The following is a 25,059-nucleotide window of genomic DNA, read 5'->3' on the forward strand; positions in this document are numbered from 1 at the left end:
CAGATCAAGGAGCCACGAAATATGGGAAGTATAGGGGAAAATGTAATTGTGTGAAATTTGAATCTGGAAAAAAAAGCCAAGGCTATCACTACTTATGAGAAACAAGTTAGCACTTGTAATAATGAGTGAGAAGTCATGGATTTTGTAAAGATAGCCTTGCTTCATAAAATAAAAATCTTGCATCTCCTGATTAGATTTGATTTTTATGTAGTGCTTTTTTGTTTTTTAAAAGGGTTCTAGTAAGGGTTATCCATCAGATCCCCCCCCCAACCCCTCCCATCCCTTGCTTTCATATTCAGGGGTCTTGGCAGCCCTGATTTTAATAATTTAGTATTGTGTAAAAAGAAAAATTGTGGGTTGGGGAAGGACTTGTCCAAGAGTAACTTTAGAGTTGGCGTGATTATTTTACACTGAGCTCCTGGGTGAGTTGTCTTTATTGTTTATTATACAGTGCTCATACTGAAAGGCTACAATAAATAGACTTCACAAGCAATCACACTCCTGTCCAGGGTTCTGTTGTTTTTATAACTAAGCAAGAGTAGTAACATTGAAAACGGTTGTCTCTATATGTTTTCAGTGCCCCCCCATGTTTTTCATAGTTTCCTATACTGTATTATGAGATGAGGGATGGTGCTGTTGGTGTGTGTTTGTAAGGGGGGGAGGGATTTTATACATTTGAACTGGGCTTGAAAAAATAATATTTGTGCTCTATATGTTCTGGTATTTATTTTGTAGGAAACGTGGCTTGTATGGGAACTATGGAAGCTACTAAATACAGAGAAGAATAGTATAATACTATTTATTTAATGTTTCTGAGTGCTCAAAGTACTTCACTGACATGATTTTATTAACTGATAAAAGTAGTGTAATAGGTCACTTGGGAAAATTGAGTTAAGCACTGTCAGGTTTAGCTGCGTGTTAGGTTCTTCATACAATCATTATTGCTTTGAATTTTTAATCTTTCATTGCTTCTCCATCTTTATTGGGAGTTGATGATCCAAAGGTATGTTGTAGCCTGGACTCAGAGAATCTAACTTAATTTACAAAAATGGAAATTCACAAGGGATAAGGACCAGATCTAGCCTGATAATGCAAGAAACTGACCATCAGTTTATCAGCTAGAGTGGCAGATAATGAAAGAAGAGAGCTCTGACTCAAAAGCTTGTACCCTGAAAATCTTGTTGGTCTTTAAGGAGCCACTAGACTTGGATCCAGCTGTTCTACTGCAGACCAACGTGAAGTGTCAATGAAGGGCTTTTGTTAGCAGTTACCCAAATGTGCACGCATCTGCAAGAAAACTACGCGTGCGTTAAACACATGCACCGCTATAACGGTTGTAGCGAAGGGTGCTGTACAAAAGCAAAAGAAATTGGTTCCATTCTCTCCAAACCTCGCCAGCGGCCACTGCTCCTGTTTTGTTTGTTTATTGCAAGGGACGTGGTTCTGGGCTGGGGGAAGAAACGCTCGTCTTCCTAACATCAAATGGCTGCAACGCCGCTTGATTCACTTGGTAGGGGGTATAAAAATAGGACGAAGAATCTGCACAGCCTTTGATCCGAGAGAGGGAGGCGCACCGACAAGGCACGCCCCGCTGGGGAGGAGACCGGTGCTGTCTTTTTCGCCCGACCTAGTCCAGAGGGTCGGGGGCGGCAGCCTATTAATCCCTCTGCCGCTCCCAGCCATTCTTTTCCCAGCCCTTCTTTTCCTTGCCGCCCTTATCGGCCTCAGAGCGGGCTTTGTTGCGTGAGGGAAAGGCCGGAGGCGGCCCCGGCGTGAAGCACTCGGTAAGGCGCGCGCGTCTTCTCTGTCGCCATGGCAACGGAGAAAGGAGGGGCCGCAAGCCCCCTGCCTTCTCCATGGGTGGTGGGAGGGAAGGTCCCTAAGCGGGGAGATGTGGGGGGGATGGAGCAACGCTCCGTGAGGGCTTCCTGGGGAGGGGACGGGGCCTCCCTTCCCCCCCTTACTTTTATGGGCGCGAAAGCCTTTTGAGGGGGCACCGCCTCATCTCTCCTGACTGGGCAGGAAATAACAACCACCTGTGTGTCCTGTCAAGTGATAGGGAGGTGGGCGAAGTGTACATATGCATGATATACATGATACATACATGTACATACATGAGTGAAATCCTGTACACGAAACCCACACTTTTGTGCATTGTTTATGCCCTACCGCACAACTGAACCACTGTGCGCCACCATCACTCCCAACTTAACCATCACGACTTCTGAATAAACAGAAGTTGTGTGGCAACTTAAAAGATTAAACTTTTATTACTGTTATGGTATAAATGTTCCTGGACTCGAGCCCATTTGTTTAGATTTTTTTTTTAGTGTTGTTACATTAATTAAAGCCCGCATTTATCATTGATACTCAAGGTGGATTACAGAGTGTGAGTCAGTAGAGTCAGTTTCAAAGATATTTCGATGAACAATATAATATGGTATATATGGGCATTTGCAAAGATTTAAACCAGCAGAAATCTGATACAGAGTTGAAGAAATTCTGAGCATAAGCAGTTCTAAAACTGGCATAGTAAACAACATAGAAATTACCCAGTAGAATCATACTTAGAGCAACAGACATGATTGTACATGATTGTAGAGTCTATAGTCCATATCCTTTTACTTATGCATCTCTTTGAGACCACTTCCTTACAGTGCATCCCTTCTATCTGAGTAAAAAGCCCTCCTCAATAATTCAGTTTTGCAGTGAGTGGGCATTGGCTGTCATTTAGCATGTAGAAAGTCCGAGGTTCAATTCCCCTCGAGTTTTTAAAAAATCTGGTGAAATCTGAGACTCTGGAGATCTATTGTCCTTGATAAACCAGTAGTCTGACTCAGGGTAAAGCAGTTTCATGTTCATTATATTGTATCAGGGTAGAGCATCTGCTTAGCATGCAGAATGTTCAGTCATCATCTCCAGAGCAAAAAAGGTCAGGAAATGAGAGATGTCAAAAATCTCTCTCTCTATGACCCCAGAGCCCAGACACTACTGATCTGATTACACTAATAGTCTGACCCAATATGAGGCAGCTTCATGCATTTACTCCCTGCTCATTGGTTGGAAATAATAACAAAACTACCTCTTGTAGCACGTGTCCAGCTGATATCAACTTAGATGAATGGTCTGACTCTATAAAGTGGTTTCATTTTTTTACCTCATTCCACTGATTATTTACACCCAATATATAAAACCAGCTCTTAAGGTACTTTGCAGAACACATATACACCCTTGACAGATGATTACAGGATGTTAAAGCAGCAACTGACCACTGAAAAAGATTACCTTTAGCAACATTCATCAGGTGGAAGACAGAACAATCCACAGTGTGTGTAAGAGAAAAAGACTCCCTTCTTCCTTCCCCTTGTCTGATCCCATACATACAAAATAATGCTATTTAATTAAGCTAAAGTAAAACATTATTTTTTTCCTGAAGGTTTGGGGGGGGGGGTCTGTTACACACAGTGAATGCAGTTTCCCACATGCCAGGTCCTGATAACTGATCTGAAATAATTATTTTCTCCAATTCTGTAGTCATGGGCACAAATTAATATTAATGCTTCACTTGTAATAATTTGGGAAAGGGAAAAGAAATCTTTTTACCTTCTCAACAATCTTGGTTTATTTTCTTCCTCACATTTCTCCCCTGCCTCTCTTTTAGAAATCTCATGTTGATGGTATCATCCCATTTTTCCCCATCCTATGAAATAAGCTAAATTAGGATAAATTAGATAGCAGGAACTTTCTTCCCCATAATACTAGAACTCAGGGGGGCATCCAAGAAGCTGATGGGCAAGATCCAGGACAGACAAAAGGAAGTACTTCTTGATTCAACAAATAATTAAATTGTGGAATTCAGCGGCAGTGGATATAGTGATGACAACTAGCATAGATGGCTTTGAAAGCGGATTAGAATAGATTCCTGGGGAATTGGTCCATTAGTGGTTAGTAACCATGATGATTAAAGGGAACCTCTGCATCCAGGCTAGAGGCAGTAAACCATTGTATTCCAGTGTTTAGAGGCAGGGCTTTTTTTCAGCGGGAACATAGCGGAACGGAGTTCCGGCACCTCTTGAAAATACTTGACAATAGTGCGTGAAAATATTATTTCAAAGAATCCCATGTGTTTCTTCCTTATTTCCCTCTTTAGAGTTCTGCCACCTCTTTTCCCAGAAAAAAACCCCTGTTTAGAGGCAATAACAAGAGGAGGTCTTGGCCTCTGTTCCCTATTTGTTGCCTCTTCAGGGCAACTGATCAGCAACAGTGTGAAATAGAATTTTGAACGAGATGGACATCTGGTCTGATCTACCAGGGACCTTTCCATGTTTTTCTTAAATTGGACTACTGGCCCAGTGTCATCCAGTGAGCTTTACGGCCTGAACGGGGATTCAACCCCAGGCAAAAGACCTATACTCTAGCTGCTATACCATATTTCCTAATTCAGATTCAGTGAACTCGGTGGAACAGATTTCCAAAACCATTAATAAAATCTAGTTTCCAATTTAGGGGGGCATTTGAACAGAAAATGTGTACAGTATGGAATAGAGACATTGCGAGCGTTTTGTATTTCAGATATTCATAATTGTAATATTTTTGTATTTCAGATGTTTCTCTGAAATAAAATAACATGGATAAGTATGAAATTGTTAAAAAGATTGGGGAAGGTGCCTTTGGCAAAGTATTCTTGGCAAGAGGAAAAGGGGATGACCAACAATGTGTTATCAAAGAGGTCAATTTAACAAAGGTAAGCTACTATTGTTTTTCGGTCACAAATGTCTTAGTAAACCATAGGTACCACTCTAGGTTTGTGAACGAGTGTTTCCAGGGTGATTAGCAAGCTTCTTCATCAGCAATGTGCAGCGAGTAGGAAGAAGCGAAGTATTTTTGTGCTTAGTGCCTGCTGTACAAGCGATTAACTTTGAATTGAATTGTCTAACCACTTGAGCATCTTGGGCGGGACCGGGGGTGAGTTGTAAGGTTTCAGAGTGCAATGATGTGAAATACAAGCTCAACAATGGTTTGTCGACAAGGTAGTGACATACCTACCCAGTGACATATGTACACAGATCAAGATAGAACGAATAAGAGAGACGGAACTTGTTTAGATAATTGTGTAACTGTAGCCAAAGGCAGAGCAGGGACTGCCATCGGGGTACTTTCTCAAGCATGTTGTCTGGCCATTGAAAAGAAGAACAAACATCCACTGATAAAACTGCTTCTGTGCCTTTCGTAGTGCTTTTTCAGTTGTTTCCAAGCCTTGAAAACCCACTAGATTAGCATTCCACTGGCCATGTGGCAGGTTTCTTGTGCATGCTTTCATTGATAGTCTGATATATTTATTTATTGTGTGTGTATACTGTCCCCCCTCTGAGGAGCGGCTGTGACTCAGTGGTGGAGCACCTGCTTGGCATGCTGAAGGTCTCAGGTTCAATTCCCAGCATCTTCAGCTACAAGGATCAGCTTGTAGGAGACGTGAAAGATCTCCACCTGAGACCCTGGAGAGCTGCTGTCAGTCTGAGTAGACCATACCGACCATGATGTACCAATGCCTGGTTCAGTATAAGGCAGTGTCATATGTTCAGTGAAATACATGCAAAATTCAAAGTGCATATAAGCTTCTTCCAAAGAGGTCATTAAAATGCATGGCTTTTTTTCTCCCTTTAATAATGAGTCCGAGTTAAAGCAAGGAATCAGATCCATAAGTGTTTGGTCTAGTTTCAGCTCTTACCGAAGTTTTTGTCCGGCAACCCATAAGTACCGTGAAGCATACATGAAACGAGACCATTCAGTATTGAATTTTTAGCATGTTCAGATGACAGAAGCTGTTGTAGGGGAACACACCTTTAACCGTTGTTGTCGTGGTTATGATGATTTCCATTTACATACGAGTTGGATGAATAACTGATTTGTTTGTAAACTAATTTAGATGCCTAGGAAAGAAAAAGAATCCTCTCAGAAAGAAGTTGCTCTTCTAGCCAAGATGAAGCACCCTAATATAGTAGCCTTCTACTCTTCACTTCAAGGTCTCCTTTTTATCTGTTGTTTTTTTTAAAAAAGTCTTCTTTAAATATTGTTGCTGTTGTTGTTTCCTCTAGCAATAAGAAGCTAAAATACTTGGGAACAATTAGCATGGGTGCTGTGACAGGGAAACCTGATGTCTTCCTTTGCTTCTGGATTACCCTGAAGCCTTGCATAAATAAGTGACATCTTGCTATAGGCCTGACCAGGGGTCATTTCATAGAAAAAGAGCTGGAGGAACTTGTTACACAAAAGTGTTTTCCCCTTGCCCCTCCAATCCGCTGAGCAAAGAGGAGATGAGACAGACAAGGGCTGTTGTGAAAAAAGTATATTTGCAAATATAGGTACAGGCTACAAGATGAGCTCAGAATGTACCCCCAGAACAAAGGAGCACATGTTACTTTTAAGGGCTTGTGACATTATTTTGGAGAAACGAAAGTCACATTCAAAATAAGGCACCTGATCACTTTTATACCTTTACATTGGACTATTGTCCACCGTTCAGTCTCGCGACAACATCATTTGCCATCCTTTCTTGGTCTCCATAGCAGCATCTTCCTTCATTCCACAACTGGTTACTTTTCTACACAAACTCTCTTCTCCAAAAGGGGGAAGGGGGTGGAACTTATAATTCTCCCTTTGTTTCTGGCTTTGCCCTTTTCATATACCCTCAGGAATATCCAGTTATCTATCTTCAAGGGTAGACATTCTCTCTTTCCATGTACAGCTAGGGAGAAGAAGGGGGGGTGGCTAAAGACAGAGACCAGTTACTTTAAAACATAAAGAAACCATTTTATGCTTCTTGCTAGCTTAATATTATCGCTATATGATTAATCCGTAGTCTTTACTAATATAAATTTGCTAATCCCACAAACTCATTAGCATAAGTGATTTGCATATACCACACCCCCTGACATCACCTATCCTGGCTGTTTTGGACCCAATCCTGGCCATTCAGGGCCAAAATTGGGTCCAAAATGGCAAAAAGGGGCTGAAAATGGCAGAAAAGGGGCCCCAAATGGTCAGGATCGGGCCACTGCTGAGTGGGAGAGTGATCCACCACCCGTCAGAGGCCTGATCCAGGCCATTTCGGCCCCAATCCAGGCTGAAACGGGCCCCAAATGGCCGAGAGTCAGGTGGGCGGGGCCTAGAGTTGCCAGCCTGGAAATAGCTGGAGATCTCCTGGAATTACAACTGGTCTCCAGGACACAGAGATCAATTCACCTGGAGAAAATGGCTACTTTGGAGGGTGGACTCTATGGAATTATGCCATGCCAAGGTCCTTTCCCTCCCCAAACCCCACTTTCTCCAGGTTTCTCCAGGTTTCATTCCCTAGATCTCCAGGAATTTCCCAACTTGGAGCTGGCAACCCTAGCGGGGCCACCTGACATATGGCCTCTTTGGGGAACTGCCTGAACTGCATTCCTGCGCGTTCCCCCTTGAAATGAGCCCTGGGCCTGACTTATATTTTGAAGCACCCTGAGTGCTTTGCAAATAAAATAAATAACCTCTTGCTTTTGAGTGCTCATAACATGATGAGGCAGTTTCCGGCTTCCCTCCCATCCACTTTGTAGTCTCCTATTACAACTTCTGTTGCTTTGCATTTTATTATGAGGTAAATAAGAAATTGAGTGTTTTTGGTCTGCTACTGGTTTTTGCTACTCTCTGAAAGACAGCTATTCATATTGAATTTGCTCTTGTGCCTTTAACAGACTAATGGATTGAACTCTTTCTAGAAATAGTTGTGAATATAAATGTTAAATAGTACACACCTTTGAGCAGATTTTAGCAGAAAAGTGGTTAAAAAGAAACAAAACAGCAACTTTTTGTTTTGATTAAATTTACCATTTCATTGGCAAATTAATTGGTGGTTAATTGCTATATTTTTTAAATGCAGAAGTGTATTCAAAGCCCAATATATTTTATTTTATTGCAGAGAAAAATAAACTATATATTATTATGGAATACTGTGATGGAGGTGATCTAATGAAAAAGATAAATCAACAGCGTGGAATATTGTTTGAAGAAGACAGGGTAGGTTTGCATTTTTGAAGGACTGTTTTCCTCCATCCTTCATTTCATAGGAAAAAACAAACTGGAGCAAACTGGACCAGGGGTCTAGATACAAACCTGGGCTCAGATAGGAGAAGGTTAAGAACAGAAGGTCCATCCTGGACTTGGGTTATTGGGGGCAGCACAAAGTCTGACGTATATCTGTTTACTTTGGTTACATGATCAGGAAATTCTGTGGAAGCAGAGTTCTAGTCCCAGTGGTTTCTGAATGGATTGGTTCATGTGGGTAGCCAGGTTGGTCAGTGGCAGATCAAGATTACAATTCAGTAGCACCTTAAAGAACAAGATTTCTGGGGTATAAGCTTTCTAGAGTCAAAGCTCCAAAGGGAACTTGTTTGTCTTTAAGGTGCAACTGGACTGAAAATGGTATAAATAAATAAAATGTATTGGTTTCTCCTCCTGGCTCTGTACTTCTCTGTTGTTGATTGGATTTCCTTATGTACAAATGTATATTTTGACCTTCGGAAATATAGTGGCTAGGGCCAAGTTTGGGGGAGGTCAGCATCTATCAAGGGAGGCATTTGAACTCATGCTTCCTTCTTCTTGAAGCAACACTCTGAAGGACAGTGAGTCTCAAAGGCACATTTACAGTGTCATCCTAAACAGATGGATTTTATTGTTCTTTATTATCCTTTATACAAGTAGAACTGCCATTGTAGCTAATAGATGTGTTCCTGGTGTAAGCAGTGGTGCTGTCGAATCTACATTTTATTTTTTTATTATTTGGGGTATACAAAACTCATTCTAAATATTTTTTTCACTTTTTAATGTGCCTTTGAGGAAAGGTTTCTTCTTTTTTGTCTGCCTTTTCCAGTAGTCTACTCTAGTGGAAATTTTAGTGATATATCAGGTGTTGTGTATTTTGTTTTTTGCATGTAGATCCTGGATTGGTTTGTCCAGATATCTTTAGGACTAAAACATATTCATGACAGGAAGATTCTACACAGAGATGTAAAAGCACAGGTGACTATTGGAGATCATTTTTAATTCATTATCAAGGCAAAAATGTTCATTATATCTTCAGCCCGTCATACCGCTTTCTTTGCAGAACATTTTTCTCAGCAATAATGGAATGATAGCAAAACTTGGAGACTTTGGGATCGCACGAACATTAAGCGAGTAAGCTTGTTCTTTTCTTGATGCCAGATCTTTTAATAGTGACTTTGTTCCATAGTGTATTGTGGTAGAGAAAAATTTGGGGAATAGAATGTACATACTCAATTCATTATAAATTGTTGCTTTTCATATTAGTGGGAGGCATTCATGGATTGTGGTAATACATTTGGTTGGCTTAAGAAAGAATTTTGGTTTTTTAAAAAGACCATGGAAGAAAATGTGTAATTTTTTACTGATTTTGGAAAGGACACAAACACAATAGTGAAGATGTTTCCTAAAAGACCATGAGATTACAATGAATATAATTTTTGTACATTGTAACATAGCTATAACCATTTTTCAAAGTAAAATCTTTTAAATTCCTTCAATTGTTTTTTTGTTCAACCCCATTAATTTTTTAATTACTGTTTTCTTTAGTACTATGGAATTTGCTTGTACTTGTGTAGGAACACCATACTACCTGTCTCCTGAAATCTGTGAGAACTGCCCATATAACAATAAAACGTAAGTATCTATCTGTTTCTCACTGATTTTCCATACCATAAAATTCCACAGCATGAGTGCATGAAAATCTGAAACAGTTTTATAATCTCATCATTTAATGGAAGAAATTATGTCTGCCATTTTCCAGGATAGCAACTTCCCTACAAATGAGATTTTTTTGAACTTTCAATTTATTTATTGCAGCTATCAAATAAACATATCTTGCAATTTTCAGCATTTTATTCTAAACATTTAGATTGGATCTGAAGTGTTGGTAAAAGGACTAGACTAATCGCTTGAAATTCTGAACCAGCTTTTTTATTAGCTTTCATAGTATACTACAAACCCAGTGTGTTTGTGTGTGTGTATGTGCATGTGTGCAAAGTGTTATCAAGTCGCAGCTGACTTATGGTGATCCTATAGGGTTTTCATAGCAAGAGATGAACAGAGGGTTGCCTTAGCAACTCTGGACTTCCTTGGTGGTCCCCCTACCAAGTACTACGCAGGGCTGACCCTGCTTAGCTTCTGATATCAGACGAGATCAGGCTAGCCTGGTTCATTCAGGTCAGGGTACAAACTCCATAAGTTCACATAAACTGAATATTGTGAATTATGTTACTGAATGCAGAGTCAAAGTGGATACTCTTGCTGCATTGCTAGATTCATTTTTCCCTGATACACTGATTGTTTCCTTTTACAGAGATATATGGTCTCTTGGCTGTGTCTTATACGAACTGTGTACTTTAAAACATCCTGTAAGTATTTTTATAAGTCAATTAGTCTTTTATCATCGGACATAATACCAGAACTGGAGATTGTTCCAGTGTGGCCTTTCAGTGACAGCTGTTGAGACCAAATTAGGCAAAATGGAGATCGGTCTTTTTCCCCCCAAATGTTAAAAGCCACCACAAGGGAGGAGGATTTGGAGACATAACTTGCAGGGATGGGGAGTTTAACCCTTTATTCACATGCTGTTTTCCATGGTTTAATTCCTCCCTGATATTTGCCCAAGGGTAGGAAAATTATAGGTACCCATAGATATTTCTGTATATTTTCCTTGTTGGTTTCTATGGGTTAATTTACATTGGGAAAATGGTGTGAGGGAAGGATTGACACCCCCCCCCCCTCCTCCAGGGCTGTGTTCCTGGTCCACTTTGGGCTCTTCCAAAAGTTGCTTTCAATATTTGAAAAGAATATTTATTTATCTTGTTCGGCCCTTAGAAGCATTACTAAAAAAAGTCAACAGGTGCTAGATTGCAGACTATCTAGAATTCCAGATTTTGTAGATATAGCAAAGAACCCCCGTTTCTAGGTGTAATATGGGAAGAGGTGCTTATTCATTTCCTAAGCCAACACCGTACAATCAAAAATCACTTGGCACAGGCGCCATATAACAGGTTTGCTCACGAAATCATGGTGTCTAAAAAGAGTAAGAGTGTAGAATTATTTCCATTATTTCCATCTAACTTTGTGTAGTAATGATTTTCACCTGCATTAAAGTACATTTACACTGAGCTTTTCAATATGACATGTATTTAGAGAGTGGTTTATTGAACAGTTGCACTAGGTTCTCTTGAATCCTTCCAAAAATTACCACTGGCAGAAGGATTTCCATCGAGTGAGTGACTTTCTCATGTCCCCCCCTTTTTGCTGCAGCCCAAATGCCCCCCTGCTTCTGCAGGAAGCCCCCCCCCCCGGACCAGCATGAAGGGAGAGTTAGAGACTTGCTGTAGGAGGGAGGAATTGGTTAATAGTGCCTCCCTCCCATCAGTCAAAAGGTTTTGTGGGATACAACCCCTTGTCTAGAACCTGGCACCTAGTTACACACAGTGTTGACATTGGAAGGATTAAAACATGTAACTGACAGTGAAATCCTAAGAAGAGTTACTCCAGTCTAAGCTTATTGATTTCAACAGCCTTATACTGTAACTCTTCTTAAGATTTCACTGTGAGTGTGTAAAATCTTAGAGGCATTTTGGTAACTTGTGTATGCCGTTGAAAGGTAGCTCCTTCAGAGATGAAGCATGGTGGAGTGCAGGGCTTTTTTTCTGGGAAAAGAGGGTGGAACTCAGTGGGTTGCCCTCGGAGAAAATGGTCACATGGCTGGTGGCCCCGCCCCCTGATCTCCAGACAGAGGGGAGTTTAGATTGCCCTCCGCACCGCCAAGCGGCACCCCTCAACTCCCCTCTGTCTGGAGATCAGGGGGCGGGGCCACCAGCCATGTGACCATTTTCAAGAGGTTCCAGAACTCCGTTCCACCGCGTTCCAGCTGAAAAAAAGCCCTGGTGGAGTGCATAAAATAGGAGTCTAGAATGACCAGTGAGGAGCAATCCATTATTCAACAGGAACTGAAGCAAGGCAGATAAAGCATGATTCATCATACAGTTTGTAGAGATCTTAAATCATTTTTAAAATATATGAATTTGCTTTCTGTGGAGGAATTTTAGCTTAACAAGTCCAGTAGCTTTTCCTTAAGATGCTGTGCTGAAGAAACTACAAACTATACACGTTGAAAATGGTGCATATTGTGCAAGTTCTTAGCTTAGTGCAATACTTTTGTTGTAAAACTAAAGATTACAGAGGAAGAATTGTTGATAGTCAAGGCCAGGGAAGACATGGGGTAGAAGGTGGGAGTAGCAGAAAAAGGGAGGGGGGCTGAAGATCAAGAAATTTTAATTGTTAGTTGCTGGAATCCTGAGTCTTTACTGGATTCTGTCCATGTGTTTTCAGATCTTTTCTATAATAATATAAAAATAATAACTTTCGATTTATATACTGCCCTTCGGGACAACTTAATGCCCACTCAGAGCAGTTTACAAAGTATGTTATTATTATCCCCACAACAAAACACCCTGTGTGGTGGGTGTGGCTGAGAGAGCTCCTAGAAGCTGTGACTGACCCAAGGTCACCCAGCTGGCTTCAAGCGGAGGAGTGGGGAATCAAACCCGGCTCTCCAGATTAGAGTCCTGTGCTCTTAACCACTACACCAAACTGGCTTTTCTACAGCCAGGAGGGCTAGATCTTTTTTGTTTTTTAAGATTAAACCTGATATTCCCAAGTAGTAGAATCTTAGCTTTTCCAACTAATTAGTATACAGGTATGGCTGGACTTGCACATTGCCCATAATCTAGTCTTTAGCATTTAAGATCAAAGGAGAAGACATCACAGATGACCGGTAATAAAGCTAACCCAATTGACTGGAAGACCTTACTAAAGAGAAAGCTCTGACTCCTTTTTCCTAGTTCAGCTTTGGCTGCCTGTTAACACTTTTAAATGTTTGTGTTTGAATTAGCACAGGCCGCAATACTTGGCAGTTTACTATTTACGGAATGTATTTTAATGTCAGTTTGAAGGCACCAATATGCACCAACTCGTGCTGAGAATCTGCAGGGGCCATTTCATGCCAGTCTCTACAAAGTATTCCTGCAACGTGAGAACTTTAATATCCCAGTTGTTTAAAACAGCTCCAAGAAACCGCCCTTCTATCAACTCCATATTGAAAAAGCCCTTCTTGGAGAAGCGAATAAAGAAGTATTTATCTCCAAAGGTGAGATTGTCTCCTGCGGTTGAGAGTGGTACCAAGAGGTTCAACCCAATAAAAGAATATAAGCCATCTCCTCAGGGCCGGTGCCAGCATCACTGGTGCCTGAAGCAGCTTAAGGGTTGCTGCTGCGCGCATGCGCGCACTGGACTGCATGATGACATCACTGCGTGTGACGTCATCACGCAGGGCTGGGTGCACGCACAGGGGCCTTCCAGCCCTTCCATTCAGTTGCTCTGCGGGCCAGGCGCAGCCGGCCACCCTAGCCACCAGCTGCACCTGGCCTGCAGAACAACTGTATGGGAGGCTGCCCGCGCAGCTGCCCCATGCTGCCACCGCCAGCACGTGCTCCTAGCCGGGCGCAGCAGCTGTGGGCCAGGCGCGGCAGGCGGCCAGGGCAGCACGTGGCAGTGTGCATCCTCCCAGCCCTCCAGCTCAGATGCTCCGTGCACCGCCCTGGCCGCCTGCCACACTTGGCCCGCAGCTGTGTGCTGGCGGTGGCGGCGGCAGCATAGAGCAAATGGGCGGGAGGGCTGGGATGCTGCCCGCTCAGTGGCCCCGTGCTGCCGCCACCAGCATGCTCTCCTGGCCGGGCGCAGCAGCACACGGCGATTGAGCTCCATGGTGCACACCCCCGCCCCCGGGCTGGTGCCCCCTCCAGCGCCTTAATGCCCAAGGCGGCTGCCGCCCAGCCTCAATGGGTGGGCCAGCCCTGCATCTCTTTCCTTGGCTGTTAACCATGCCCCTTGTCTTCTTTTTTTCTCTCTCTCTTAGTAAGGAGGTATATCCTGTTCCTTTTGTCCACTGTACATGTTGTGTAGTATCTAGGGAGGTGTTCACCAAAGAGTAGAATTATCCTGTGAATATTGCTGCTTTCCATAAAAAAAATACCAAAGGCACCTTGGGCTACCAGAATGTGCTTGGCGCTTGAACAGGGCACTGAATGAGACATATCTGAATCAACGAATATACAGCACAAAGATAGAGATGTGTGTATTCACATACACATATGACTGTCTGTTATATTTGCTTATAGGTACTGGAAGAAGAATTCAGCCACACTGTTATTCACAGGAAAAAACCACAAGCTTCATTGTCATCTGGTAAGTTGTTGCAACATAAAACTTTTGTAGTGTACTGAAATATGTACGTGCATAAAAATGTGTTATTAAATGGAGCTGATGCTGAGATAATGTGATAATCTGATATGTTTCAAGTAAGCAGGCATCCATATCTCTAAGGAAATGTGAAATAGCAAGGCCAGCATTCAGCAGAGCATATATACACATGTGTGTTTCAGGGCTTTTTTTCTGGGAAAAGAGGTGGTGGAACTCAGTGGGTTGCCCTCAGAGAAAATGGTCACATGGCTGGTGGCCCCACCCCCTGATCTCCAGTGGAGTTTAGATTGCAATCTCAACTCCCCTCTGTCTGGAGATCAGGAGGCGGGGCCACCAGCCATGTGACCATTTTCAAGAGGTTCCGGAACTCCGTTCCACCATGTTCCAGCTGAAACAAAGCCCTGTGTGTTTTGTTGAACTGGGCTGGCACTTGAGATTTCAAGAGTCATCCTTATTATGCAAGCACAATAGCAAGGCTAGCTTGCTCCAGGTTTTCTGCAGTACGATGAAATTGTAGTGTGTGTACTCTTCACAATATGACACTGGGCTCAATGCAAGTATCTTAGTCTGCTACCTAAAAAGCATAAACGTGCATTACAATCTCCACTTTGCCTTTTGAGGTAAGGTATCTTTTATAGGCATGCAAAAACAAAAGTACAAGAAATTATATAAAAAAATAGGGGTGTACTGTAAACTGCAATTTGAAAACACCACCTGTACCCACAGTATGGCAAAAATTGTACAATTGTAAACAATATTCAATGTACCCATAACCAGTGAATAAATACACAGAAAAATGGACACCAGCCCCGTGAGGTAGGTTAGGCTGAGAGAATGCGATGGGCCCAAGATCGCCCAGCAAGCTTCAGAGCACAGTAGGGGTTTGAACATGCATCTTTTTGATGGATCCCATTCAGTCTGATTCTCTTGTGTCATAGTTACATAATGCATTCTGTTATCAAAATTGTATTTAATTACATTCTTAAATAAGCTCCTAAAGTTCAGAAAGTAAGAATCCATGGTCATCGTCCTCCAAGACCCAAGATGGAGGTGCATGTTGGAAAACAAGAATTATTACGTAAAAATGAATGCAAACCTCCTTCAAAAATTCGGGATCCTGTTAACCAGGTAATGGAAAATTCACTATGGGTTATTTTGTGCTGTTTACTTTTACCTTGGAGCGGTAAGTGACAGGAACGATGTTTGCCTGAGAAGGCTAATAAGGCTTACAGTCCAAATTGTACTCCAATAAGTGACTGTGAATTTGGGAAGGCTGAAGTTTTAGAGGGATTGGATCCACTTGTACCAGATGGAGTGGAGTTGGCATTTACAGAGCAGGTTAAGAGCTTGAGGGAGGGAGGCTTCAGCTGGGAGGGGGGATCCCCCTCCTCTCAGCTGAAGTTTAAAGACCATTTGGAGCTTCCCCTGACCAGCTGAAGAGCAAGGATTAAAGAGCTCATTTCCCACAGCTTGCCAAGCAGAAAGGAGCTCTTTTAACCCCCACTCTTCAGCTGGTGGGGGGGGGACTTGCTCCAACCAGCTGAAGAGCGAGGGTTAAAGAGCTCCTTTCCCTCGCAAGCTAGTCAGGGCCACCTGAACACATGACTACTTTGCAGAGCTGCCAGAATTCCGTTTGGATGCAGCCCTGCAGTTTTACAAACACATTGGCATAGTGGCCAAGAGTGCCTTCTATCAGCTGAGGTCCTCAGGTTGCCACCTGCTAGTGGTTACCTTACTTAAGGGAGCCCACCTGGCATCAACCAGAGCCTGTGCCTTCTTCATTGTCTCTCCTGCTATGTAGAACAAATTCCCCGAGGATGTGAGGGGGACACTTGCCCTAAGAAATCTTTAGGAGACACTGAATGGCCATTTTATTTGTCAAGGCTTTTAACAGAATATAAACTGCAGGTATCTTTGGGGTAGTGGGGATTATTTGGAGTTTTATTTCATTGGTTTTAAATCGTGATGTTTGTAATTACAATTTGTAATGTGGTTTGAGCCAGAAGGAGAGATGTGATATACGTATTTTCATAAATAAAATTCATGAATAATATGAAAGTCTGTTGTCATTCTCTTACATAGAAGCTGAGCTGATAATGCCCTGGATGAGTAAAGCAGGGTAGGGAATGTTTTTAAGAAGTTGTTGAGTGGGTTGCCTAGTCTTTTGGCAGGCCAAGATAGTTGGCAGTTGTTCTTAAAAAGTAGAAAAGAAGTGGTGGAAATCAGTAGAGTACTGTAGTGTTTTGCATGTAAATAAGTGTTTGTATTTTATTTCTGCAGGTTAACATGGAGTTTTTAATATTTATTAATGTGGGTTTAAATGCAGGCTTCTGAGGTGGGAAGGAGGGGGCTGGGTGGGTGAGTGAAGCGTGCTGTGATTGGATGGTAGCTGTACCCAAGTGGGAGGAATATATGGCAGATGCAGAAAGAGTGCTGAGGGGAAAGTGTTCAGTCAGGCAAACTGTGTGGAAGCATGAAAGGGTCTCATTCTATCTATGTGGAAAACCTGAAGGGAATCTATGTCTGTGTGGATGAGAAGTCTGTTAGTGAAGATCTGCGTGGAAAATTACTCTGTGTGACTGTATACTTTAATAAGATATAGCTATTTTTGAAACCACCAAGCTTATGAACCTATTCTGAAACCAATAGGCTTATCAAGACTCTGCAACCATCACACTTATTTTCTTAGAAATAAATTCTACTTCTAATTAAGCAAGAAAGGATGCCGTTTTTTCCTCACCACGACTCCCATGCACTGACCGTTCTGTCATACTTCCATCTCTAACAAAGCTTTCCTATAATACCCATTAAATGGAAGAGATCTATGGCATAAACATTTGGAGGCAGCAAAACCTTTTTGGGAAGCAGTGAGATATAGGTCAGACAAACAGGGCAAAACTGCACAGGTGCTGTTAGCAATGGGATTCAAACCCCTAAGGGAAGGTGGTCTAGAGTAATAATAATAACAAAAACAATAACATTCAATTTATATACCACCCTTCAGGATAACTTAATGTCCACTCAGAGCAGTTTACAAAGTGTGTTATTATTATCTTCATGACAATCACCCTGTGAGGTAGGCAGGGCTGAAAGAGCTCTGAGGAAGCTGTGGCTGACTCAAGGTCACCCAGCTGGCTTCAAATAAAGGAGTAGGGAATCAAACCCGGCTCTCCAGATTAGAGTCCTGCCAGATTAGAGTCCTGCCGCTCTTAACCACTGCACCAAACACTTGAAGCTCTGTGTGAGTGGAAATAAAAGAATTGTTGATTGTGGCCAGAGCCCTCCTGTGGTAAAAGTTTACAGCAACGTAAGGAGGAGCTGCAATAAAGGTCCAAGGGCAGATATTTAAAAACGTTAATTTTTAGCTGTAGGGGTTAGATCTAAAGGTATCCTTTTCTTCACCAACTCCATATTTAGAACAGTACATTTTGGATCTAATACACAAATAGGATTAGTGCAGTGAAGGGACTAGGAAAGAAATATGCTTAGTTATTTATATTATTTCTATCTCACTCTTCCTTGGAGAGGTCAAAAAAGTTTGCATCTGGAGTAACACCACATTGAATGTCATTTATAATAGAAAATAAGGGTAAAAGTCTAGCTCGCTCAATAGTCTTTTAGCCAAGCACTGATTTATTCCAGATTTCCATTGAACAACAGTACACCCTCGAGTGCTTCCAGGCCATTCGCTGAGCCCAGGAAAGAGCATAATATGATTTGCAAAATGGATAAAGATGCCAATCTAGAGTTTTGGATACATTACCTTAATCACTTTCTCATTTGTGATTTGTTTTCAGCACAAGTTTAAGTTGTGCGGGAAGCCAGAGGTATTCAAAATGTATGGGCCCTATAACCATTATTATGAAAAGCTTGAGAAGTTGCGGAAGAGGGCCTCTGGGGAAGACGACTGTCCTCATATAAGCCAAAGAATGGAAGACTATTTTAAGCAGAAAGGACAAGAACCACCACCTCCTCCATCTCATTGGTAGTAATTTCTTTTCTTGAATGTTTATATAGCCAATAATTCTGATACCGGAATTCTAGCTATATAAGAATTTGTAAGATTTTACTCATTTATTCCAGTTCCTCTGTCTAATTCCATACAGAGCTTTAGCCTATTGATTTTGGCCTGTTAGGATTCAGAGCTGAGACCCTGAAATGAAACTCAATATTAGCAATTTTATTTGCAATGAGCGCTTTGAAATATGTTGCAGTAGGCGGCTGTTCCCATTTGCAGGTGGAAACATCCTGGGATTATTAGGCCGTTAATGACCCAAACCAGAGATGCAAAATGAAAAAAAGCCCGTATATCTAACATTTAAGGCAGCTTTTATATTATATATTCAGCTTATGGAAATCAGTAATAGAACATAAAATGCCATGTCTGTCTCACATTCATTTGCTCAGTTAATGTTTCTGTTTTCTCTTAGGCCTGCAGATTACCTTCAAAGACGATTCAATGCCCAGCAATACAAGATAAAAGTAGAGAAGCAACTTGTAAGCCAATACTCATTCATAGAATGAATTCATAAATTGGAATGGATAAATTAGTGGAAATTCTGTTGTTAATTAGTGCAGGAATCCCAATGGAAGACTTTTAAAAATGTGTTAACATGAAAAAAACCGTGGTGACTTTACACCTTTTCATTTACTGTTCAATGAGGGTGGTTTCAGTAAAGGGAAGAAAGTCCATTCTATATGTTATATCTATATTATTCAAATTAATAGGGGCTGCGACCATCATCTGCTGATATTCCTCACTATCATGATGTGCAGAGTCAACTGATAAAGGAAGAGAAGCTTGAAGTCCTCAAAAAAACTCATTCTCAAAAAAATGAAATGAAAGAACAGGTGAGAAAGAGGAATTGCTTTGCTCTCAATAGCTTGCCCCAAACACTATTAGTACTCCCCTTGCATATGGTTTGAAGAAACCGTAGAACCTCTTCAAACGGCCTCATTTATCATTGATGTAAAACTGATATCAGCAGTGCAATCCTAAGCAGAGATACACCCTTCTAAATCCATGGACATAGACGTGTGTATCTTTGCTTAAGATTGCGCTGCGAGCTTGCTAGGCTAGTATTCAAATATATTCTGCAATTGTGTAAAGCTGCTATGAGGGAATGCACAAGACATGTATTTCTTTGCAAACAGTGAAGGGATACAGATGATGTTGCCATTGAAAGGGTCTTTTTACCATATGTTCAGTTGCACATAAATACTTGCGCTGAAACCTAGAATCCTCTACATTGTCTTGCTGAAATACTTGAGCTAATGCTGTATTTGCTAGTTCCAGCGACAAGCTACTTTGTGCGTGGAACCTGTTTTATAACTTTTGGATCCTAACCACTTTTTCTTTCCATTCTTTGTAAAATGGATGTAATCGGAATACTTCCTTCGGTAGTAGTTAAGTAAAAATCACTGGTAAAAAAACATTGATGTCTCTCAAATATATTCCAGCGATGTGATATCAAGTTCAAGTTTATTATTAGATCTAGGATCAGAATTTGAGTCAGCATATACACTAATATATAACAAATACATTGATTGAGCAATGTGGTATCTGAATCTCGCCTGTGGGTAACTATTCAAACACGATCCAAAAGACATTTGTGTGACATGGCAGTCTCTCTGTTGGCTTCAGAGTGTTGCTGTATCATCTTGGGGGAATCTGAACATAGCCATTTGATCAAGAAGATGTGCAAACATTTCTCTGTTAATGCCGTGGTATTGTACTTGAAACTTCCCCACCTCTAACCATTGTTATGTTTAACTTTACAATAGCTCATAATGTTGGTCGTGAATCTTGATTCTCATTCCACTCATATACTCATCATGGACAAATCACTCATATCCGGTTCAGTCACATGGGATTTCAGCTTCCCTCTGTAACTGGAAAGAGTATTAGATCTGTCCTTTAATAATATAGCAAGAATACTTGTCGTATGTAGTGAAAACAAGATGTGTAGATATCTGGCTGTGATTGGCCGATCAGCCACATAATGTGACCCATCATACACATGTGGTGTGGTGTCCTCAAGTTATAACTGATTTATGGCGACCCCTGGTGGGGTTTTCATGGCAAGAGACTATCAGAGGTGATTTGCCATTGCCTGCCTGTGCAGCCCTGGTCTTCACTGGAGGTCTCCCATCCAGTTACTAACCAAGGCCGACCCTGCCTAACTTCTGAGATTTGGTGAGATCAGGCTCACCTGGGCTATCCAGATCAGGGCAGCCTATCACATAATGCGGCCCATAACACATGTGGTAGGTTTTGGTCATAATTATAAAAGGCACGTTCTAGTCAACCACAAAGAACGCTACTCAATTCAGATTTTTATAACAGTCGTGGAAGCATACTGCAAGGCACAGTCTGTATGGCTGTAGGTTTGAATTTAGTCAGTTGTCAGTAATCATATGATCCATCTGGATGAATATGATGCCAGCTTTATAACTGCTGTACATATCATTGGCTACAAAAACTGGTTTTTCATTTTTTTTGCCAGTCCAGATTAGAAGAGTCCTTTTTACTGTGTGCATCTCAATATTACTTAGATTGTGCCTGTTACATATATTATTGGTGTTATTTTTAAAGGTACACGCACGCTGAATTTGTTTTTAAATCTGATGATATTCAACAGGAATACCTAGAACAGCTGCAGAAAATTCGTCAGCAATACCAAAGTGAAGTCAATGAAATTAAACTTAAAGCAGAAACATTAGAGGTAAATTTCCCCGGTCCAAATATTTACCCTGCCTTTCCCACTCTTCCGTTTCCACAATGTGAAGAATTGTTATGATTAATTAAATCAGGCTTTGGTTCTTCAACTAAGAATGTTGTATCTGTTGTACCAACATTATATTTAAACATTAAGGGAGAATACATGAGATTCTTCCCACAAGATGCCTGCCATTTTAGTTTCTTTACCACCAAACAGAACTCCTAAGAACTAGGAGCGGATCTGTTTATGGAATGGATCGTTCTTGTCATTCCCCCTTCCTTTGCAACCCCTGTGACCCCTAAGAAACAGATCCTGAGAGTTCATGGACTTTTCAGAATGGTGTGACAGGTACTACAGAAGAATACAACTAAAGGGGAAAATCTAGGGAAATTGCCGATCCCTCTCTGTGAGCAGAAGTATTGTGAATGTTTTCCTCAATGATAAACATTCTTCACTTCATGCAAGATTTGTAAAGCACTACCTCCTGCCAAATTTCAGTGACCCACCATACTATATTCAGCGGGAGTTTAGTAGAGAAATTCTGTACTGAATAATTTTATATATCCCTGGATGTCGATTTTGTGTTTAAATTCACATTTTTGGTTTCAGAGGTAGTATTTGGACTGGATGCCATTAAAAATGTTCTTTTATTCTATCATATGTTTATTTGTGAATTTGCCTTTATTTCATTTTCATTATTTTAATGTTTTAGTTTTATTCTAAAACTTAGGTTAAATTCTATAGGGCATCCAGAAGGCAGAATTGTTTGTTTGTTTGTTTGTTTGTTTGTTTTGTTTGGGCGGATTACATAGTGTGAGATTAGTACAATCTGTATCAAGGACATTTCCATACAGTGTCAAGGCCATTTCCATAAACAATGTCATAGGATTTTACAAAGACATAGCATTAGCAAGGATCAGGGCTTTTTTTCTAGGAAAAGAGGTGGTGGAACTCCGTGGGTTGCCCTCGGAGAAAATGGTCACATGGCTGGTGGCCCCGCCCCCTGATCTCCAGACAGAGGGGAGTTGAGATTGCCCTCCGTGCCGCTGGAGCGGTGCGGAGGACAATCTAAATTCCCCTCTGTCTGGAGATCAGGGGGCAGGGCCACCAGCCATGTGACCATTTTCAAGAGGTTCCGGAACTCCGTTCCACCGCATTCCAGCTGAAAAAAAACCCTGGCAAGGATCCAATACAAAGTTGAAGAATTGCTGAAACAAAACATAATCATTTTTAGGACTGACATAGATAACATGAAGCACAGGTAGTATATAGGAGTACATATTCAAAGCAACAAATAATGTGCAAGGCAACATAGTGGTGAAGTCTGTGGTCCCTAACTCATTAGCAAAGCATCTGAAACCCCCTCCCTACAATACTTCCCTCCTATCTGAGTAAATAAACCTTTTTGAATAATTTGGTTTTGCATCCTTTGCTACATCTTGCATACTTTGTAATCAGTTTTTTTTAAAAAAAGGTGTAACTAAGTGTAGTTTATCCTAAAGGAGAACAAAACCTATTTTGTGAAACAAAAGACAACTGAGGACCAGTCTGCTGACAACAGTGACATCCCTAGAGGAAAAGATGAGCCAGTCCAGGTATTGACACTTTTAAGATACAGCTGTAGTTAAGTCATAAAATGTGATAAAAGAACAGTTGTATTACTCTAAAAAGGTGGTACCGAAAGGCTTAAACAGTGATCTGTTGTGTTATTTTATCGTACAGTTCTTTCCCTAAGCAGAGTTATACCCTTCTAAATCCATTAAAGCCAAAGGGCTTAGAATGGTGTAACATTGTTTAGGATGGTACTATCAGTCTCCTCCAATACTTCAGAATCTGCTGTATGTCAGTTAACCTACAGGGGTCCCTATAGCGTCTATGTGCTGTATTAATAATAATAATTTTAAGTTTTTCCCCCCCGTCTCCTCCAATGAGCAGTACAACTGGTCATTGAACCAGGCTGTCATCAAAGATATTGTCTGCTTCGTTGCATATCCCTTTATAAGTTCAATTAATGGGGCTCAGACTGGAGGAACTCTGCATAGGGTTGTGTTGTAAGAATACTGTATTTTAATTGGAAATATCTGTGCATGTTTAAAACAGTGAGTCTTTTTCCCTTTAAGGTTATTGAACAAAGCGTGAAAAAAATGGGACTGCGTAATTGGCAAGAGAGAAATGTTATGGAAGTGAAACACAAAGCAAAGGTTAAAGATTAATAGATTTTCTTTCGCTTTTTTCTCCTGTTCTCATTTTTTTTTGCTGGTCTTTGTATGTTGAATTGCTTTTATGTGGCATTTTATGTACTGAAATATTTCTACCCCTTCCTTGGGTGGGGGGAGAAACCCCTCAAAGCAACTTACCAATAATATAAAAATGTACAATGTACATAAAAACAGAAAAATCATTAACCTAGGCAATCAAAAGAGCCAGCAGGCAAGAAGATTTTATCATTTTGCTGGATTTATTGACATATTGTCTTAGTAAGCGGTAAGCTGCCTTGGTATCGAAAGCATAATTTAGTCTTTATTATAAATATGTGTTGGGTCTGCCCATCGGTATTCATTAATGCTATAATGAACATCCCATTCAAGTGTGTGTGTGTGGGGGGGGGGTAAGTCCATCCCCCTTCACTTCGTCTTCCTGCAAGTCTCTTGCACTGGCCCACATACTCTAGGAAGTGGAGAGAACATAGCTGTGGACTGACACTGCTCCTTTCCATTTGGTAGGAAAAATGATTCTCCCCATCCCACCCTGGCACTGCATAGACCTCTCCCAGCAGCTTTTTTTGTTTGTGAACTTCAGGATTTTATCAGCTATTTATTTTTTTCATTTTATTCAAATACTTAAAAAACTATTTTTCAGGGAGGTATAAAGTTTCAGATTGATCTAGAGGATGTGCCAGATGTGAACAGTTTCCAAGGCAAGAAAGAGGTAAAGAGCTTTGTGCATCACAATATAGCCGTGCCTCATTCTGATGATGTGTTCTGATCACAGGCAGACCAATCTGCAAAATCTTCTCCAGGCATCTCCGTGGAATGAATGGTTGTGTGTGCATTTTCTTTCTTCCATTGTGTTAGGGGATGAGCGCCCCGGGCTTGCCACAGATCCCTTACCTGAAGACCAACAGCACCCCGGCTGGAGGCACAGAGAGCCCAGGGGAGGCGATTCAGCTCTAGCCAGCAGAGAGTGAGGGGGGAAAGGAGCCAGCCAGGGAGGCCTGCCAGGAGCACACAACCCAAGCCCAGCCGAGCCCCAAAGGGCAAGAAGCACACAGGCCTACCTGGGGGGCACACAGGCCTACCTGGGGGGCTGAGACCAGGACAGACGGCCAAGAAGCCCAAGCCCTAGGGGGAACCTCGGGGGCTAGCCAGAACCCAGGAGGCCAGGATGGCACCTCGTGAGCAGAGGCAGAAGTGGCCAAGCCACATCACCTGGAAAGGCCCTGCCAGCCCCACCCTGCAGGAAAGGATAAGAGAACAGGGGAGGAGGGGAGGAGGAACACCTGAGGGTATCACCATCTGGGTTACAGCTAGCCCCACCCTGCAAGAAAGGAGAGCAGGGAGAGACTGGGATGAGAAAGGAAACACCTGAGGGCATACTCAGCTGGAGAGCATCAGGGATAGGGCAGAGCCTGGGAGGAAGGGAGGGGGAAGTTGGGAGAAGCCCTATAAAGGCAGGCTCAGGAGCGAGCTTGTGGTGGGCTGTGTAGGAGTGTGGTGGAGTTTGGGAGCGTGAGAAGCTGGAAGAAGTAGGAGTGAGCGAGATGAAGAACAGGAGGAAGAGCAAACCCAGAGGAGGCAAGGAGAAAGGGGAGGCAGCCAGGACTCTGTCAGGTTGAGCAGGCCTGTGCGGGAGCGAGGATGATGTATACCCGCCCCCCCTCCATCCACAGAGCAAGAACCTGCACTGTCCCTGATGGCTTCCCAGAATCAAGGTCAGGCATGCCAGCGCCCAGCATAGTAGCGCCCATGGCGGAACCTGACACATTGGA

At 41.8% G+C, this 25,059-nt stretch overlaps 1 protein-coding gene across 2 annotated transcripts in view; it reads left to right on the forward strand.

Moving 5' to 3' along the window:
• The first annotated feature begins 1,673 nt into the window (after positions 1-1,673).
• The window catches only part of NEK5 (NIMA related kinase 5), a 31,344-nt gene continuing 7,958 nt past the window's right edge, over positions 1,674-25,059 (forward strand). For both annotated transcript variants that reach the window (XM_054985981.1, XM_054985989.1), the window contains exons 1-18: positions 1,674-1,784; positions 4,605-4,744; positions 5,927-6,023; positions 7,955-8,052; positions 8,971-9,054; positions 9,140-9,210; positions 9,625-9,711; positions 10,391-10,445; positions 13,037-13,237; positions 14,268-14,334; positions 15,341-15,477; positions 18,147-18,334; positions 18,780-18,846; positions 19,078-19,200; positions 20,991-21,074; positions 22,574-22,666; positions 23,192-23,272; positions 23,931-23,999. In XM_054985981.1, coding sequence (XP_054841956.1) covers positions 4,628-4,744; positions 5,927-6,023; positions 7,955-8,052; positions 8,971-9,054; positions 9,140-9,210; positions 9,625-9,711; positions 10,391-10,445; positions 13,037-13,237; positions 14,268-14,334; positions 15,341-15,477; positions 18,147-18,334; positions 18,780-18,846; positions 19,078-19,200; positions 20,991-21,074; positions 22,574-22,666; positions 23,192-23,272; positions 23,931-23,999 — 1,719 coding nt within the window. In that variant the 5' untranslated portion in view covers positions 1,674-1,784; positions 4,605-4,627. The remainder of the gene's footprint in view (positions 1,785-4,604; positions 4,745-5,926; positions 6,024-7,954; positions 8,053-8,970; positions 9,055-9,139; positions 9,211-9,624; positions 9,712-10,390; positions 10,446-13,036; positions 13,238-14,267; positions 14,335-15,340; positions 15,478-18,146; positions 18,335-18,779; positions 18,847-19,077; positions 19,201-20,990; positions 21,075-22,573; positions 22,667-23,191; positions 23,273-23,930; positions 24,000-25,059) is intronic.

Source organism: Eublepharis macularius, chromosome 1 (assembly GCF_028583425.1).
Source record: "Eublepharis macularius isolate TG4126 chromosome 1, MPM_Emac_v1.0, whole genome shotgun sequence".
NCBI classification, from domain to species: domain Eukaryota; kingdom Metazoa; phylum Chordata; class Lepidosauria; order Squamata; family Eublepharidae; genus Eublepharis; species Eublepharis macularius.